The 20790-nt window shown below is 35.6% G+C and overlaps 1 protein-coding gene across 5 annotated transcripts in view; it reads left to right on the forward strand.

The window, feature by feature from the left end:
- Positions 1-20123, forward strand: part of XRN1 (5'-3' exoribonuclease 1) — a 101301-nt gene extending 81178 nt beyond the window's left edge. For 2 of the 5 annotated variants that reach the window (XM_073803736.1, XM_073803739.1), the window contains 10 exons: positions 1332-1434; positions 4389-4450; positions 6332-6454; positions 6869-7028; positions 9371-9552; positions 11392-11505; positions 11600-11702; positions 13987-14025; positions 14387-14547; positions 15030-20123. In XM_073803736.1, the coding sequence (XP_073659837.1) occupies positions 1332-1434; positions 4389-4450; positions 6332-6454; positions 6869-7028; positions 9371-9552; positions 11392-11505; positions 11600-11702; positions 13987-14025; positions 14387-14547; positions 15030-15329 (1347 nt within the window). In that variant the 3' untranslated portion in view covers positions 15330-20123. The remainder of the gene's footprint in view (positions 1-1331; positions 1435-4388; positions 4451-6331; positions 6455-6868; positions 7029-9370; positions 9553-11391; positions 11506-11599; positions 11703-13986; positions 14026-14386; positions 14548-15029) is intronic. The other 3 variants (XM_073803738.1, XM_073803740.1, XM_073803737.1) reach the window with 2 other exon arrangements.
- Positions 20124-20790: the final 667 nt, after the last annotated feature.

Here is a 20790-nt window from a genome sequence, read left to right on the forward strand (position 1 = left end):
CCAATTACATTATCACTTTGAGCCTCAGTTTACTCCTCTATAACATGGAATCAAAATACACCATAGCATTTTTATGATTATAGCATTATTATAATGATGTTAAGATAATGGATGCAAAGTACATCTTAACCATGCCTGGCACATAATAGACACACAGTATTCGTTCACACCAATTTATTGAACCTGCTGTTCTAATTCCCTTCTTTAGAGTCAGAATCCCTCACAAGCCATTGTGCTATGTGGATGGAAATCTCCTGGCCCTTTTTTTTAAAGAGTAAAGAGCCCTTTTTTTAAAAGAGTAAAGAGCCCTGGTAAAGAGCCCACATGTACCCAGTGTTCATTTGTCTGTGCTCAGAAAAAATTAAATAGGGCCCACCAAAAGCAAAATTGTGTAATCATTGTAAAGTGATTAATTTGTATTGAACATCTCCAGCCCCTACTTCTGCTTCCCCTTCCCACTTCAGCTGTGGCAAGTTATCTGTCTCTTTTTGCCTTCAGGTCTCTTCTCCCTATCAGAAAGCAAAAGGATCTGCTGTGATCTTTATATGAAACTTACTCATGTCATTTTGCTAATTTTGCCCATTCATGCACTGTCTCAATTACAGCAGCTTTATAATCAGTCTTGCTATCTGGTAATAGTCTTCCAGCAATTGAAAACCTTGACATTATAAATATTAATTAATAAAAATCAGATATTAGGGGAAAGGATGTGAAAGGGCTAATAATATCCTCAACTTTTATAACATAGGGACAGGAATGATGAATTTTTTAAAACTCTGATGGAAATTTTTAAAATAACGAAGTCAAGAAAATAGTATAATAAATCTACATGTACCCATCCTTTACCTTGAACATGTCCACTTCTGTTTCTTCCATGATACCTATTCATTTCCTATCCCCACATACCCCAGAGATAGGATTATTTTGAAGCAAATCTAGAGGGATCTTTAGAGGCTGATATTTCTGTTATGAAGAAACATTCACCTAAAGTTTAATCTTTAGTTTCTCTTTAACTTCAAACAAAATTAGATTGAATTCTTTCTGTTGAAAGCATTTTTGTAAAATGATTGTTTTCTGTGTACCTTACTATCTAACTAATGCATAGAGAAACGTCTGGAGTGGTGATCGTAATGTTAATGGTTATTTTGGGGGCGGTAGAATTTGAGTGGTTTTCTTAAATTCTCTATACTTTTCTGCATTCCTTAAATCTTTTTCTAGTGAGCTCTATAACTTTTATAAAAATAATAAAGTATTTATTAAGCATTGAGGAAGAGAAGTAGTTTTAATATTAAGAGTTTGTTTAAATCATTTATAAGAATTTTAATTTTCAGGGTGCAGTTCTACCTCAAGAAATAAGTCAAGTAACTCAACATCACAAATCTGGCTTTAATGAGAACAGCGTTAAGCAAAGAAAACATGAGCCTCACAGAAAATGTAAGTTATGAGTTAGAAAGTATACTTGTGGTGCTAACTGCTTCCTTTTATTTTTGTTAATTAACAGCTTTATTGAGTTATAATTCATACATGATAAAATTCATCCTTTTAAAGTATACAGTCAGTGTTTTTTGGTGTTTTCACAAAGTTGTACAACCAGTGCCACTGTCTAAATTTAGAACAATTTCATCTCCCCAAAAAGAAATACCATACTTATTAGTAGTGATTCCCCTAGCCCTGGCAACCACTAATTTACTTCTGCCTCTGTGGATTGACCTATTCTGGATATTTCCTGTAAACAGAACCATAAAATATGGGACCTTTGAGACTGGCTCCTTTCACTTGGCATAATCTTTTCAAGGTTCATCCATGTTGTAGCATGTATCAGTACTTCATTCCTTTTTACAGCTGAACAATATTCTATAGTATGAATACTACATTTTGTTTATCCATTCATCCATTGATGGACATTTGGATTGTTTCCACCTTTGGGCTGTAATAAATAATGCTGCTGTGGATGTTTATGTACAAGTTTTTGTGTGAACATATGTTTGCAGTTCTCTTGGGTATATATGAATGAATGGAATAATTGAGTCATGTGTTAACTCTATGCTTAACTTTTTGTGGAACTACCAAACTGTTTTCCAAAGTAGCTGTACCATTTTACATTCCCACCATCAATATATGAGGATCCAATTTCTCTACATCCTCTATAACACTTGTTATTATCCATCTTTTTTATTATAGCCATCCTAGTGAATGTAAAGTGGGGTCTCCTTGTGGTTTTCATTTGTAATTCATTAATGACTAATAGTGTTGAACATTTTTTCATGTGCTTATTGGCTGTTTGTATATCTTCTTTGGAGAAATATATATTCATATCCTTTGCTCATTTTAAAATTGGGTTGTCTTTTTATTCTTGAGTTGTAAGACTTCTTTTTATATTCTGTATCCTGTATGCTGAGCAGATATTTGATTTGCAAATATGTGCTCTTATTCTCTGGGTTGTCTTTTAACTTTTTATACAGTGTCCTTGAAGTACAAAAGTTTTTAATTTTCATCAAGTCCGATTTATCTGTTTTTTTCTACTTTTTCTTTGTTTGCTTATGCTTTAGGTATCATCTAAGAAACCATTGCCTAATTCAAGGTCACACAAGTTTACACCTATGTTTTCTTCTAAGAGTGTTATAGTTTTAGCTCTAACATTTAGGTCCTTTTTTCATTTTTGAATAAGTATATACATGGTATGAGATAGGGGTCCGTATTCACTCTTTTGCATGTAGATATCTAGTTGTCCCAGAACTATTTGCTAAAAGACAGTTCTTTCCCCATTGAATTCTCTTTGCACTCCATTGAATTGTCTTGGCACCCTTGTCAGAAATCAATAGATGTATGGATTTATTTCTAGTTTGTCAATGCCATTTCACCTATCTATATGCCATCTTTTTGGAACAACACACCGTCTTCATTACCATAGCTTTGTTATCAGTTTTGAAATTGGGAAGTTTGAATCCTCCAACATTGTTTTTCTTTTTCAAGATTATTTTGTCTGTTCTGGTCTCTTGCATTGCCATATGAATTTTAGGATCAGCTTGTCTGTTTCTGCAAATATGGCAGCTGGAATTTTTATAGGGATCATATTGAGTCTGTAGACCACTTTGGGTAGTACTGTCATTTAGCAATATTAAGCCTTTCTACTCCTTTCAGTGATGTCTTGTAGTTTTCAGTGTACAAGTCTTGAACTTTTTTTGTTAAATTTATTTCTAAGTATTTTATTCTATGTAATACTATTGTCAGTGGAACTGTGTTCTTAATTTTGTGGGGGGGAGATTGTTCATTACTATTTATAGAAATAAAACTGACTTTTATATATTGACCTTGTATCCTCGCACCTTGTTGAACTTATTTATTTGCCCTAATTTTTTTGGCTTCTGCAAATAGAGATAGTTTTACTTCTTCCTATACAGTCTGGATGCCTTTTATTTATTTTTCTTGCCTAATTGCTGTGGATAAAACCACCAGTACAATGTTGAATAGCAGTGGTGTCACTTTTTATTTTCCTCCTTTTTGCAAGAATTCTTCCTTACCTTCCTCTCTTCCTTTCTTTTCCCCTCTCTGTTCCCTCTCTTCCCTTTCCTTCCCATCTTTGTCCCTTCCTTCCTCTCTCATTCCATCCCCTCCCTCCCCCTTCCATCCCTTCCCCTTACTTCTTTCCTCATCCTCTCTTTCCTCTGTTGTCTCTCCCTCTCTCCCTTCTTCCACCTTTTCTTCCTTCCTTCTTTTCTTTTTTCCCTTTCCTTCTTCCTCTTCTAATCCATCCTTTTCACTTTATTTCTGTTCCCATCATTTCCCCTTAACAGGAATACTAAAATAGCTTCCTGCTTGGTCTTTTACTCCTTCTACCTAGCTAATAAGCCACTGCCATACTATAATTTTCTTAAGGCACAATTCTGATCAGATTCCTACCAGCTCAAAACCTTTCTGTGATTGTGCCTATTGCCTACCAGTGTAATTCCATAGTCTTCAGTCCTTTGCAGATTGTGGCTGCAGCCTGCTTCTCTAGTTAAATTAAGCTGCATTATACTCCTCAACCTCCAGCAGAACTGGTCTGTTTTTAGTTCTACAAATATTCCTTGCTTTCTGCTTCTACTATTATTTATCTTTTCTCCTATTATTTCCTTTGCTGGAGTACTTAGCCTCTTATTCTGCCCTTTGGAAACCTGCCGTCCTGCAAGGCTCAGTTAGATGCCACCTTTCTTTTTCCCTTATTGTTGTCATCTGTGAGTTTCTCTTCTCACCCTCATCTAAATTATAAGTTCCTCAAGTTCAGGGCCTTTGTTTCCTTGGAATTCTGTGAATTTTTTAGACAGTGCCTTGCTATGGTAAATACTTGGTAAATTTAATTGATGTGCAGCAAATTTCATTTAACAAAATCTCTGTTTTCTTGTCTCTAGTTAAAGAAGAGTGTAAGAGTCCTAAAACTGAGAGTCGGTCACAAAAAATATCAAATAGGCAGGTAAGCTTCTTAAAATCACATTTCTAGTAGCCCACTTTTTTTTTAAACATCTTTATTGGAGTACAGTTGCTTTACAATGGTGTGTTAGTTTCTGCTGTATAACAAAGTGAATCAGTTATACATATACATATGTCCCCATATCTCTTCCCTCTTGCATCTCCCTCCCTCCCTCCCTCCCTCCCACCCTCCCTATCCCACCTCTCTACGTGGTCACAAAGCACCGAGCTGATCTCCCTGCACTATGCTAGTAGCCCACTTTTTATTGTAGTTGGTGGCTCTGTGGCATCTGACTGAATTTTGTAGCCCTTTCAGCCAGATTCATAAAGTGCATGACAGGAGGGTTGCTGAGCCTGTCAGTCACTTGGATGGGAGGTTGTACAGCTGGAGTCCAGGATTTGGAACTAGAGAGACCTGAAGTTCTGGTTCTGCCATTTAACAGCTGGGTGGCCTTGAGCAATTCACTACACTTCTCACAGCCTCAATTTCTTCATCTTTAAAATGGAGATAAAAATATATCACTTGTGTCTCTCATTATATATAGTCTGTATATACATAAATACATACAAACATACTTACATATATGAATATATGTGGGTACATTATATGTATAAAATATGTAGAAATATGTTTGTATATTCAATGAAAGTATATGGACCAACATGGCAAAGTTAACAGTTAATTCTGTGGAGTTAGGTTAATGGGGGAAACTGAGATCATTTATGTTTTATTTTATATAGTTTGTTGTTTGATAAGGAGTATGTATATATTTTATAGTCAAAAAAACATTTTAAGTCTAAAAATATTTATGTACACTTACGTGCATTTTATATGGATATTATATAACACAAAGTTCTTAAAAATTAGATCTCTTATAAGCTATAATATATTACATTTATAAAAGATACCTTAGGGCTTCCCTGGTGTCTCAGTGGTTGAGAGTCCGCCTGCCGATGCAGGGGACACGGGTTCGTGCCCCGGTCCGGGAAGATCCCACATGCCGCGGAGCGGCTGGGCCCGTGAGCCATGGCCGCTGAGCCTGTGCGTCCGGAGCCTGTGCTCCGCAACGGGAGAGGCCACAACAGTGAGAGGCCCGCGTACCGCAAAAAAAAAAGAGATACCTTAGAAGATATCTTGGCACATAACAGGTTCTCAGCCCGTTAATTTTTAGATACCAATAAAGGGTTGAATTGCATGACTTTCAGAGTCATCTCTTATGCTATAATTTCCTTTCTTCTAGAGAAGGGGTTCATAAACTCTTTGTGCCGTGGACCTCTTTGGTGAAGCCTATGGACTCTTTCTCAGAATAATAGTTTTAATGCTACAGTAAAATACATAAGATTTGAAAGAAAACCAGTAATATTGAAATACCATTAGAATCACCACCATTGTGTTTTATTGCCTACATTCATAACTGAAGGGAATACTAAGTCTCATTTAGAAATTAATGAAAATAAAGATGGAATTTTTTCCCTCATCAAGTTTATGGGCCCCCTTTTTTCTCATGGTATAAAAGAGAAAATAACACATTAAAAAGTTTGCAGCAATTTATTTAGAATACTATTAAGTCGGAATTATAATTTTATTTGCACAAAAACTCATTCGTACTCTCTTACAGGTGTTTGAAGGGCCTGCCAAATGTAATGTTAAGCTTTTGAAGAGAAATGAGAGTGCAGAAGTCTCAGAAAACCGAAAGGTTGAAACTAGTTATCCAAATGCCACTGATAAGCTAAAAGACTGGTTTATACAAGTTCTCTTCCCAAACTTTAACACCTGGGAAGAAGATTGAGTGAAAATTAAATGATCATTTTTGTACATAAAACTCTGAGCTATTTTCGTGTCCTTGTACTTTCATCTTCATGCACAAAATATTTATTCTTTTAGCCTAATCCTGGAATTGAGAACTTCTTAGCATCCTTGAATATCTCCAAAGAAAATGAAGTACAGTCATCTCATCATGAAGAGCCTCCAAGCGAAGAACATTTGTCACCACAGTCATTTGCTATGGTTCGTATTTTGTAAGAGCTTGTACACTATGGTAATTTCATTACTGTTAGCCACACATACCCTGTGCAACAGTTAAAACACCTTCTCTTATGTAGACTGGTGTGTGGCATTATTATTGTCATCCTGTGAGAAAGATCGGGCTGCCCTGGGCAATTTAGCCACCATAGCTCCCTTGCTTTTCAAACATTGCCACTAGACAATTTGGTCAAAAGTTAAGCAGAATGATAAGTATTGTTTCTTTGCCAGGAAATGTGAATTTTTTTCAACTCTTATTTTCCTTATTCTCTATCTGAATGTAGTTATCATCATAATTTTTAACAATGGAACTTATTAAAAGAAACATCAATAAGGTCTGTAGCTTTTAACTTTTCTCCCTTATCCCTACTATCTCCATACCAATCATTTTCAAAACAGAAGGGAACTCGGATGCTTAAAGAAATTCTAAAAATTGATGGCTCTGACACTGTGGACCATAAGAATGAGATGAAACAATTTGGTAATGAGGTCACTGTTTCCTCCAGTAGAAGAGATGAATATGGATCTTCCTCACAGCCTAAACAAAGTAAGAAATTAAGTAAGCTAAGTACTAGTACTAATAACCAATCACTTCAAAAATCCAGTTCATTTATTTTTTAATCATGTGATTTTTAAAGATAATTAAGTATAATTAAGAGTAACGTGGGCTTCCCTGGTGGCACAGAGGTTGAGAGTCCGCCTGCCAATGCAGGGAACACGGGTTTGTGCCCCGGTCCGGGAAGATCCCACATGCCGTGGAGCGGCTGGGCCCGTGAGCCATGGCCTCTGAGCCTGCGTGTCCGGAGCCTGTGCTCCGCAACGGGAGAGGCAACAACAGTGAGAGGCCCTCAAAAAAAAAAAAAGAGTAACAAATAAGAGTATAATTTTATACTTGTGTCATTTATATAACAATGTAACTATGTAACCAATAGATCTGTAGTCCCTAAATGTCTTCTTGTGACGTTTTTTTCAATATTTCTTTTTTTAATAAGTTTATTTTTTTAATTTAATTTTATTTATTTTATTTTATTATTTCTTTTGGTTGCACCGGGTCTTAATTGCGGCAGGTGGGCTCCTTAGTTGCAGTTCGCCGGCTCCTTAGTTGTGGCACGTGTGTTCCTTAGTTGCGACCAGCAGGCCCCATGCATGTGGGATCTAGTTCCCTGACCAGGTATCGAACCAGCATCCCCTGCATTGGAAGGCAGATTCCTAAGCACTGCGCCACCAGGGAAGTCCCTCCTTGTGACTACTTAAATTATACTATTACAGATACTCATTCTGGAGATCCCAAACCTGGAAAGGTTTTCACATTTTAGCTTTTTCTCAGTAATTTTAAAATGATTATGTAACTTAAATACATTACTTAACTTTTCTATAAATTCTTTTATCTACAAAATAACATTGCAAATGACGGTTGTGATAATTGTATAACATATATAAAGCAGTTAGCACTGTGTCTGACACATCATAGGTGCGAATAATTGATATTAGTATTACGTTAAAATAACTTGAACAACATAAAAATAGGAGAAGCTGTAAAATCAATTTAAAATAATTAATGGAGGCACACGCTGGAAAGTGGGCACTTACCTAAAGCCTATAGCATAACATCTGGCACATAGCTGGATTTCAGTAGATGTCCACCATTACCCCTACCTTCTGCATCCCCTGTACTTTAATATTTTGACTGTAATTATCTGCAAAAGCCTACCAGGAAAAATGACTCATGTAAAAGTAGGTTGGGGACAGAAGTTTCTCAGAGAGGTAAAAAACATTTTGAAATAAGGTAATCTGCGTTTATTAAGTATCAAAATCAGAACCTAACTTCATTTATACTCCACTGAGTATTGGGATAAATAATTTAAAATTCCAGTAACTATCAGGAAACAATATTTATCCTAGGGACAGATATGCTCTTGAAATAGAGCAAAATAAAATTTTAAAACAATATTGGATAAATATGGTCCCACTGTCAAAAGCAAGTAACTTTTACTATACTTCAGTATAGTAAAAAATATCATCTACCTTAGAGTCATGAACTCGGAATCCAGCTCATGTAACAGAACTAATGTGTGACTTCAGGCAAGCCACTTAATTGCGGTACGCGGGCCTCTCACTGCTGTGGCCTCTCCCGTTGCGGAGCACAGGCTCAGGACGCGCAGGCTCAGCGGCCATGGCTCACGGGCCCAGCCGCTCCGCGGCATATGGGATCTTCCCGGACCGGGGCACGAACCCGTGTCCCCTGCATCGGCAGGCGGACTCCCTACCACTGCGCCACCAGGGAAGCCCACTTTTTTTTTTTTTTTAATCTGTAACAGTAAGAGGTTTAGATTCATTCTTCACTGAGGTGTGCTTTTTGTTCTGTTGGTGAGTTTGTTGATTATAAAGAATGTGGACTTTCAGAATTTTTATATCATAATAAAGGCACTTAAAAGACTTAATTTCAGAAAAACTTTTAAGAAGCATTATTTTAGAGCAAAAGAAACATTCATCCATGTGTCTCAGAAAATAGGATGGAATTTTGAGAAGACTGAAGCTAAAGCCTCAGAACTTAAGAATTAGTTGTAAATCAGCTCAAGAAAGCCATTTGCATGTTTAGATTTTGCCTGTGAATAACTAAGTAGTCATTAATCTCTCACAATGCTAATTTTTGGCAGTCATCTACTTACATTTTTAAATCTTTGTCTTAATTATATATCAGTAATTAATTATAATCATTTAAAATCTTCATTGAATTTAGTCATTTTAGGCAAAACTAAATAGTTCTTATATTTGCTTCATGGGAGATTCCTCTTCTCACTTTTTAACAATGTCCTCCTTGCTATTCTGTAAAGCCCTGCCATAATTGCATAGTTTGAGATATCATTTAATGTGGATATGTCCTTTTCTCTTTTTTGGCAGCATCTTACATGAACAAGCCTCACAGTGCTAGTGAGTACCATAATGTTCAGTCTGTGGACAGTGTGTGCTGGCCTGCTGCCAGCCAGATTCCTCCTGTGTCCACACCAGTAACTGAACTTTCTCGAATTTGTTCCCTTGTTGGAATGCCACAACCAGATTTCTCCTTTCTGAGAACACCACAGGTATTGTATATTACCGTTCTTCCATTTACATAACTTATTGAACACTGAGCTTAAATAAATTGACTGAAAATCTTTGGCTAGAAATAATATAGTGGAGCTGATTTTTTTGACTTTATGAGCAGCATAGATTAATACCTCTCACTCTGGGTCTTCCATTTATGCATAACCAGACCCCTCAGAGAAACTGGTAGAGGAACTGGGCAGCAGGTAGCCTCGCAAGATTCTTCAGACTGATAGAGCTAGGGATCTTCGTCTCTAGCAGCAGTTTTCAAACTTTTTGGTCTCAGAAACTCCCCATCTTTTTTTTGAGGACCCCAAAGAACTTTTGTTTACTTGTGTTATATCCATATTTACCAAATTAAAAATTAAAACTGAAAAAAATTTTTAATGTTGTTAATTAAAAATGACATCGAGCGCTTCCCTGGTGGCGCAGTGGTTGAGAGTCCGCCTGCCGATGCAGGGGACACGGGTTCGTGCCCCGGTCCGGGAAGATCCCACATGCCGCGGAGTGGCTGGGCCCATGAGCCATGGCCGCTGAGCCTGCACGTCCGGAACCTGTGCTCCACAATGGGAGAGGCCACAACGGTGAGAGGCCCGCGTACCACAAAAAAAAAAAAAAAAAAAAAAGACTTCAAAAAAAATTTAATGAGAAGAGTCACATTGCTCTACATTTTTGCAAGTCTTATCCATCTTCTAGCTGAATAGAGAAGCTAGATTCTCATATCTGCTTCTTACTATCAATCTCTTGTAATACGTGGTTTTGGTTGAAATATATGAAGAAAATCTGGCCTCACACAAATAGATAGTTGGAAAAAGGAAGAAAATTTTAATAGCCTTTTCATATAACTGTGGATATTCTTTGATACTACATTAAAACATGGTATTTTCTTAAAAGTTAGTGCAATGTAGAATCTGAAATTATATCAATGAACTTTTTGTTCTCTGTATACTTATGAAAAAATGAGAGTGAAAAGGGCAAATAGCATTTTCATATTATAATAAAAATAGTTTGAACCTCAAGGATCCCCAGAAAGGGACTCAAGGACCTCCAGGATCCCCATACTGCACCTTGAGAACCACAGCAGGAAGGCTGTTTTCTCCTTTTTACATCCAGATTCTTGACACATTCTCACCTAAAGCAGAAAGCATGATTAAACTAATAATACTACATAAAAATGGCTACCTTTTGAAAAAGTAACATTTTTTTAAATCTTTTTTATAAAAGAAAAGCGCATACTGTAAAGAGTTATCATTTAAATGTAAATATAAAATCAGTCAGAACCTCTGAGTCTTTTAAATTTTAGCAGTTAATTCATATTAGCAAAATATGTGCTTTGTAAAGGATGGTGGAAAGCAGGGGTCAGCAGATTTTTTCTATAAATGGCCAGATAGTAAATATTTTAGGCTTTGTGGGCCATATCGTCTCTGTCACAACTACTCACCTCTACAATTCCAGTATGAAAACAGCCATAGGTGATACATAAGAGTGGGCTTGGCTGTGTTCCAATAAAATCTTACATACAAAACAAGTAGAAAACCTAGTTTCCTGATCCGAGATATAAAGAAAAAAGTTTTGCTGGCTTTCATTTACATTATGATGGTTGGTCCTTCAGCTAGCTTAGAAATCATTTTAACTTTGTAAACATTGAAAGATAAGGCAACAATTGTAGTTTTTGCATCATAAACCAGAACTTAAGCTGATAGTCCCTTTTTGAATTCTTAAATTTTTTTTTACAAAATGTTAGATGAAATTATTCCATTTGTTTAAACTAAGCTTTGGAGGAGGAGGTCGACTTCCTGGACAGATAACTTCATAACCATTCATGTTCTTTTTTTTAGACAATGACAGTTTGCCAGGTAAAATTATCTAACGGCTTACTGGTACATGGGCCACAGTGCCATTCTGAAAATGAAGCCAAGGAAAAAGCTGCACTTTTTGCTTTACAACAATTGGTGAGAACTGTCCATGAATTCTCTACTAACTCTTTAATTAATCCCTCTGGATGTTTTTGTTGCATTGTTTTATAACTTTTAAATGCTTCCATAGGGCTCCTTAGGAGTGAATTTCCCTTTGCCTCCACCAATATTTCCAAGTTATCCTCCTGCTGTACCACCTGGAACCATTCCTCCAGTTTTTCCCCAACCTACTGGTAAGGTATTTTGCTCTTTTCAATATTAGTTATTGAATTATATTGTTTTTGGAAAGTTCTTTTAAGAAGCATCATTTTGAGGAAACAAAAAAAATTACCTAAATGCTTAGGTAATTTAAGGAGTTGTGAGAAGTAAGCCTGAAACCAGAGTCTGCAGGTTCATCTAAAAATACCATTTGCCCTCCTACAGTCTCTAGTGTGGCTAGATAGAGTAGGACTGTTCTCCGTTTTGGGCAGCCCAGTAGCTGCCAACGCATGAGTTTGGGTTTAAGGTAGACATCAAAAACACAGGGATGGGGGGGGCGGGGGTTGGTTGTAGGGAGTTGGGGGAGGTGTGGGAAGCAAAAACAGAGATGAAGGGAATAAGAAGCTGTGGATTTGAAAGAAACTGCCCTTGGTGATGAGGGAAATGAAGAGCGGAGGGGATTTTGAGCTTACTCTATGTATGTTTCTTAATATTCTCTCACATTAAGGATAGGTACATAGAAGACTAAAGAGCTTTTAAAAGATAATTACTCTTAAAAGAATTTTTTTTTTAAGTTTTACAAAAAAAAAAGAAACATAATCAGAGTACCCTACTTGGCTTTGCAGTAATAATATTTATACAGTCACATATCATAAACACTTTATAATTTTAAACAAACATTGTAATATACTTACATTGGGAGGACAGGGTAAGTAGTGAGGGGTGGTATGAAAGAACTGAATTTTGATCTATCATAACAGGAAGTCTAAAAATGCCTAAAATTGAAAAATCAACTAGCAGTATAAGCAAATTATTGAACAGTTTGGAAATAAACAGCTAAAACAGTTAAACCTGGGATGGACCGGATATCTGCTATATTATGTTGAAAACCCTTTTTATTACAATATGTATGTGTATAATTATCTTTACTTTGATTTGTTTAAAAATGCAATTTGTCTAAGGTCATAAGTTACTAAGTAGCAGTAGTAGCATTCAAAAGCAAATATATCTAATTACAAAGCCCACAGTTTTGTTACTGTACTACACTGGCGTTCCTTTGCCTGTATAAACAATGTGTAGGCATAAAATCTTTATGACACAGTGGATCTGAAGTTTTCATATAGCTCAAGGTAGTAAGTCCACTATAACCTGGAAAATCTAATTTAACTACTTTTTCACTTTCAAAAATGAATCCAGCAACTATATATCAATTAATTTTAAGTAATTAGTTCATGCAGGTTACCTAAAGGTCTACCCACAAGCTTCTCTCAAAAAGGATTTGTCTTATGAGAATATATTATCTAAAAGAAATGATTGTTTTCCCATTTATTATTGATATTTTATAGCTTGATATTTTACCTTTTTAATGTTGATTATTATGTTTACGTTCATTATTATATCATGTTTATTAGTGTATTCATACCTACCAAGAATTTTAAAGTTTAATTGGAGTTCTTTTGGTTTTGTGCTCTCCAGTGTTCCAATAATAATATATGATATAAAAGCCATGAGATTTGAATGTTAATCAGGAGAAAACAACTTATGCATCAGATTAAGATTTTAAAGTTATTTTATAGATTTCCACTTTACGGTATGAAAGGGTCCCAATGGAGAAAAATACATTTTATATTTAGGACAGTGATTTTGGGAAATGGTTGAGTTGACCTATGCATAAGATTACTATAGCATCTTTTAAATAGGTCTTCTTAGTCTTATAACTGCCACCAAACTTGCACATAACTTTCTAAATCTTACTAGTGTGTTTCGTATTAAGACTGTTCTTTATCCTGGAATTTTTACATGTGTAATTCATAACATTGAAATATATTATGATTCTTCTCTCCTGATCCAAACATTTTTTAAGTAGCTGAGTTTTAGTTAAGCTATACTGTCTTATAATTCTGGCTGCCTTTTTATCTCTTTAAAAAGAAGGTTTGAGCACAGTACATACCTTCTTTGGTGGCAATGTGCTGGTGTCTCAATTGTCATTGTTTAATGCAGTAGTTCCCAAATGTTGCACTGGTGCTGACTGTGGAAGAATCACCTGTGGAGCTTATTAACAATACAGATTACTGGGCCTCTCAGAGTCTGATGTACTAGGTCTGGAGCCTTGCCCAGGAATCTGTATTTCATAAGTTCCCTATGTGATTCAGATACACAGATCAGTCTTGGGAACCACTGATTCAATGTGCTTTTAATAAGAAAATGTAAATTTTTTAAAAATTCTTGAATTACAAATATTAGAATAGGGAGAAAGATTCTACTGTTATATGAAAGTGATCAGATTTCAAGACTTAAGCTTTTTTGGTTTTTTTGTAGGCTGGGATCACTATGGAAGCAACTTAGCATTGGGGGCAGGTGAGATTCTTAAGATTTCTCTCTTTGTGCCCTGGCTTTTCTCCCCCAAGGGACAGTTTCATGACCCTTTTATTATTTTTTAAAATATTATTACAAATATTCCTAAAGCTTATATCAGTATATGGTACTATTGGCCTTCGTAGGCCAGACAGCATAATGATAAGCTGACTTCTGTAGATGATTCACAGTCCTTAAGGGGCTCCTGAGGTTGAACATTGTAAGCAAGGGTAATCAGAAGTTAAGTGTATGTGCCCTTTGCCAAAGCAAAAAAAGCCAAAAAAGGGTAGCAGAAGGAGGTCTTAAATTTCAAGGCTTTTATGATACCATTTTACTAAAACAGCTTTTCCATAATTTTTAACAGCTAATATAATGCCCTCATCATCTCATCTCTTTGGCTCAATGCCATGGGCACCACCAGTGCCAGTTCCTGGGAAGCCCTTCCATCATACTTCATATGCTGGGACCATGCCCATGGCTGGAGGAATGCCAGCTGGTGTGCACAATCAGTTCATACCTCTACAGGTGAGACCTGAAAGAGAATTATTATATTTTTTTAACAGAATTAGTTTCTCACTGCTCAAAGACCATTGATAAAATTTTGTTTATTCAGTAATTATTCAGTGCCAACTAGAGGTCCATTCAGTACTGGTCTGGGTACTGAGAATATATTTTGACCAGTGGTGACCAGTCTGACCTGTTCCCTGCTATCTGAGTTTGTGTTCTAATAGATAATAATAATTGCAACAAGTAATAACATCCTTTTCTAGAACAAAGGGATTTAAAATCAGGAATATCAATTTTCTTTATATTTAAGTTATGGATAATTTTTAAATATTTTATTTGTAACCATATTCCTTGAATTTCTAAAGTCTGGTTTGGAGGTTATAAGTGGAAGTCACAAGTCAGCAGTGATTGACAAGTATTAGCAGCATGGTTTATGGTATTTTCTGACACTAGCTTTTTTGGTCTACATTGTTAATTAATGATGCTTTTATTCCTCAAAGGTAACTAAAAAAAGGGTTGCAAACAAAAAGAATTTTGAGAACAAGGATGCCCAGAGTTGTCAAGCCACCCTACTTCAGACTAGCCAGTCAGCATCTTCTGATGTCACCAAAGTGATTCCACAGGAGAGTTTATCAGCTTCCTTCAAGTCCCCTCAGATTACTCAACTTGCGTCTCCTTTTCAAGTTGAAGCTGCCTCCCCAGGCCATAGTATGTCTCACCATAAATCAACACCAAGCTCCTCAAGAAGAAAATCAAGAAAACTGGCTGTCAATTTTGGAGTTTCTAAACCTTCTGAATAAATTGTACTTGGAATTAAGTTAATTTCATTCCTTTCCTCCCACCTTTTTATAAATCCATATCTGTGTCTCATAAAAAATTACAGTGTACTATTTTAAAACAATATATTTCAATTAAAATTTTTTAAATTTTTAGTTGTCAGGCACTTTTCATGCTATTTAAAAGACTATACATCAAATTGTGCATCTTAAGTATGTGCAATTTGTTTTACATCAATTATACCTCAATAAAGCTGTAAAAAAAGACTAAATTCAACCTTGTTTTAAAATAATATCAACGGACTAAGCATTCAGATGTACCACTCTAATCATTGGCCTCATCATTAGAAGCATCCTAAACTATGAATTAGACATCATATTGCAATAATTATAAACATTTTTTACACTATCATTGAGGGATAATTAAATGGAGCATGAAAATTGGGCCTCAAGTATAATTTACTGAATGTGGATTTTATTTCTCTTTTTAATGATGTAACAGAAGTGTCAGGAGAATGGCTCTTATTTATAGGTATTTTAACTTAGGTTTTATTATATCTGAGGGTCCTTTGGACCTGTTGTGAAGTGATCACACTTGTGGTGGTGCTGCCAGTTTTGCTTTATTCTCAATTTTGTACCAAAGCAACTTCAGAATACTGATCAGAATATTTCATTTAACTGCTTAGAATTATAAATAGCAATCTAGATTTGAGTAAATAATTACAATTTTTTAGATTATTCAAGAACCAGCATTAGTAATTTCTAATAAAATTAAGTTTCAAAATCTGCAGGGTATAATGATTACAAATTAATCTTCTAATAGAATAAAGTACAAAATATTAATCATGTTAATTAAAATAAATTGTGTTATCAATTTGTATAGCTTTTTACCTGCTTACTTAAACATACATGAGAGCTCCGTTGTTGGTCCATGTGTAGTGCTTCCTGGAACTGATGAAATTCTAAATTTTTTAAAAATAACAAGGTGTGCACAAGCACCATCAGTGTATACTGTACATTATTTATATGACAAGTGCCCGTCTCATTCTCGTTCCATATTTTTAGCTTTATGCTGAACTGCCCAGGGACTCTGGCGTTTTGTCTTTGCATGTCACGTGTGGGTGTGTATTGTTCAAGCTGTAGCTGTTGAAATTATTTTAGAGTTTATGAAAATGTCTCAGTGGTACCAGGGCCTGAGTTTTTATATATATGTTTGTGCTTTCATTTTTGTGATATGCTTGTATTTTTAAGGAAGTAAGTTATCATACTTTTTTAAAAGTACGAACAACAATCTTTGTATGGAACTGATTATGATTATATTTAGTTTCATTTGGCTCATTGAAAACTCTGCTATGAGTCTTTGTTTGTTTTTAAAAATGCTAGTACTGAATTAAATGGATTTCTTTCTCTAACTGCTAAATGTTAGAGTTTCTCTAAATGTTAATAGGATATTTGTATATTAGTCGTGCCTTTAGTGTAAGAGATAAATGTTCATTATCTGTCATTTATCACAGTCATGTGAGTTTCTGTGATTTTATTTTCTATTAATTTTCCTAGATTCAGATGTTCATTGGTTCCCAGAATTTCTTTTTTGGGGAATATTTGTTTCTCTGTAATGGGATCTTGAGTAATGAGGCTCAAGTAATTCTCAGTGTTTGTCCTTATTGTCTCACGACCTTTTTTTTTTTTTTTAAGGGAACATCTGTTTGGGGCATACAGTACAAAAAAGTTAAATTGTGACGGTAAGATTATGTCAACCTCTTACTACTTTAAAGTGTATAATATTTTTCACCTTATGTAACTTTACAAACTCCAGCATTCAAGAATTGCCTCACTCATCATTGCTCTGTGACCACTCTATAAACAATGTACAGCCCACATCTTTTTTAAAGCCCAGAAGAAGGAGCACGTGCCGTCTTCTGAAAACTCCAAGAGAAATTTCGGTAAGCACAGTGCCGCTGAACCCATATACGGATGTTTCCTCAGTATTCAAGCAAAGCAAGCTGACAATTCTAGGTGGATAGGCAGTAAAAGTGTTTTCTTTTCATTCTTTCTTCTCATTTTAAAAAATGTATTATTCTAAAAGTCAAGACTAAAGAGAGATTAAAATGGGAGAGAGCTCCATAATGACTAGATAGTGTCAGGCATTCATCTATGTTCTCTTCACCTTGTACACCTATTCTAAATGTGGACCTGAGAGCAGTAGATGTGCCCTCTCTGGGGAGGATGTAAGAGGCAGAGACTGTTTTTAATCTCTCATGACAATCTTGAGGAGACTAGATCCACTAATAGACTGGGAAACTTACAGTTTTTCCTTTTTTGGATGGTGCAGACTCAGAATACCCCGAAGTTTAGAAATACGCCCATTCAACTGTTGAGTCTGTTGTGGCCTTTCTGTGGAAACCATGGGCTGTACAGGGCACAGAGGATCAGATTCCCCAAAATACTTCATGTTTCCACGTACTAAGAGCAGTTAAATCTATTTAAACCTTCTTCTCCTCGCTGAAACATTATTTCTAAATATCTTTGTTCAATAAAGTTTTTTTTCTTTTTTTTTTTTGAGCAAATTAAGTGAATTTTGAAGATTGGTCCTTCAGTCTCATTGTTCCTTTTCACCATTTCCTACATTACCTGAGCTTTATAATTTTACAGATAGACTGTATTAATTGACTGAAACATCATGTAGACTCACGTCTTAAACGTCTGAGACTCAGTTGCCTGAAAAATTAATTTCACCTCTGTATCTTGGTTTCAGTTTAAGACTTTCCTTGCTTTTCAGAGGGATAAGTAGTTCTTTTAGAACTAAAAAGATAAGGAGATCTTTTTTTCCTGTTGGTGGGAGAGATGAAAAACTCCTGATGCAGGTTTTTTGTTTTTTATTTCCTTTTCTATAATCAGGTACTTGCTTTGGTTTTAGACTGATATTTTTCAAACTAATCTAGGTTTTGGGGGGAGGGGTCAGAGAGGGAGGCAGTTGGAAGAAGGAAACAGTTAAATAAGACCCATCCAACACTGCATTTTTAGACTATATCTTTCTAGCTCAAGGAAATAGATAAGTTGCAGGGTCTTTTTTATTCACTCATTTTTTTTATGATTTTTTTTTTAATTGGAGTATAGTTGTTTTACAACGTTGTGTTGGTTTCTACTGTACAGCAAAGTGAAGTAGAGTTCCCTGTGCTATACAACAGGTTCTTACTAGTTATCTATTTTATACATACTAGTATTCACTCACTTTTAAATCATCTGTTTTATTTGTATTAATAAATCATACATTTTCATAGTGGTTGTCTAATTTTTACCTTTAAGATAGCTAGGACTGTCCAGCTGTCCTTTGAAGTTCATTGTAATATGCTTCATCTCATTGTCCAGAGCCTCTTTTTTAAAGCAACTGTGTACAATCTCCCAGCTTTTTGAGTTTGCTATATTTCTTAGTACCATCTGGCTTCCAAATTGTGTTTTTACTGTGGAGGAGAATTAATTTATTGGAGAGAAATGACCATGACAGACATTCTCAACCTTTAAAAAGAAATGAATCACAGAAATTCCCTTATTTTTTTTAGAGACAGTGATATAGAACTCAAACTGGCAGTGTTCTTATTTCATAAGTTTTGTCAGTGAAACAGTGTTTTTTTGCAGGAGCTTCCTTTCCTAGTTAGGATAATGCTTAAAATTCCAGAAATGAATGTGTTTCAGACAGAGCTGGTTCAGATTTCCATCAGACCACTCCATCTTCTGCCAGGGAGCAGTATGAGACAGCGGCGAGACAGACAGAATGGGGGCAGGTGGAATTTTCACTGACTTAACTCCAGCACCACTTATCCTTTGTTTAGAAGGAGAGAAAAAGACAGGTATAAAATAGTTTTCATAGTTAAGAATATCACCAATCCATAGCTGCTTTGTGTGTGTGTGTGTGTGTGTGTGTGTGTGTGAGAGAGAGAGAGAGAGAGTGAACCAGCAGTAATGCCTTGCTCAATCGCATTCAGCCATCTCAAGTGCAATTCATGATGGAGACTCTGGTTTCCAACAGATAAAGTTTTACGTAGTTAAACCTGTAAAAATTAATTTTTTTTCAACAGTACACCTATTGCTATTATTTCAGCAATTGGTATACTATTAAATTGCCCAGGCCAAATAATTAAATTTCTGTAGATGTTTTAGTAATTTGAGCCAAATCCTCATACTGTTTTCTCATAAAGAATGAGAATTTGGTCCTCAGTTTGCTTTAAGTTCTCTTATTCCTTTCTTTCCCTTACAGTTAAAGGACTTTTTTGTTTGTTTTGGAGCTTGGGGGCTTTTTTTTGCCTGAAGTGTCATACATTTTCTTTTGCCTGCACCCAGTTGCTTCTTTGAGTGTTTTCATCTATTTTGATATATGAGTAATAGATAGTGTACTATATCATCAGAGTGTTCCAAAGTTTTGTTCTTTTAAACAATGTAAGTAAGTATAACTCATACATATATATATCTTAATTCCTTTCTTTCCTCACATAAGTATTTTATAAGTAACCGGAATTTTTCATTAGATCTTATACAGAGCAGTATTTTATTAAAAGTTCAAAAGGGAAGACTTTTATGTGCTCATTTTGTAGTTTTTGGTTTATAAATATCTTTACATTGTCTTCAATTAAAGTGTTTTAAACTTGCATTGGAATGGACTCCGAATGTATTTTTGTGTTAAGCTGTACATTTGTAGATTTCTAGCATGAAGTTAGCCTCAAAATGTGCAAAAGGATTTTAAAATATATGAATCACTGAAAGAGTTTAAACATCTATACATGTTAAATGATATATGGATTTTAATTAAACCTTTGAGAATGATTTCATAAGTTGTTTGTTCTTGTATGTTTGCAGTGATATTAAAAGCAGAAACATTACAGTATTCACTTAAACCTCATATCCTTTTTTTAGCAAGTTTTTATAAAAAGTATTTATTTACTTATTTGGCTGTGTCGGGTCTTAGTTGCAGCACGTGGGATCTTCGTTGAGGCATGTGGGATCTTTTGTTGCAGTGCACAGGCTTCTCTAGTTGCAGCGTGCAGGCTTCTCTCTAGTTGTGGCACGCAGGCTCCAGAGCATGCAGTCTCGGTAGTTGTGGCGCACAGGCTTAGTTGCACTGCAGCATGTGGGATCTCAGTTCCCCATCCGGGGATCAAACCTGCATCCCTTGCGTTGGAAGGCGGATTCTCACCCACTGGACCACAAGGGAAGTCCCAAACTCCATATCCTTTTATATTGGTATTTTGAAACTATGTCAGTTAGCATAAACTAAACAGCACGATTGGTGGAGAAAGTCGGACTATAGATTCTGTTGGCCACTGTTCAGATCCTACCTCTACTTCTACTTGTAAATAAATCATTCTCATTTTAGGACTGGCAAGTTATGTAATACCTACGCCTCAGTTTCTTCATCTCCTAAAGGAAGAAAACAACACCCCTTGTATGGTTAATATGTTTAAAGCACTGGGTACGTAGCAGGTATATTACA

The sequence above is a fragment of the Tursiops truncatus genome, chromosome 4 (assembly GCF_011762595.2).
Source record: "Tursiops truncatus isolate mTurTru1 chromosome 4, mTurTru1.mat.Y, whole genome shotgun sequence".
Lineage (NCBI taxonomy): Eukaryota > Metazoa > Chordata > Mammalia > Artiodactyla > Delphinidae > Tursiops > Tursiops truncatus.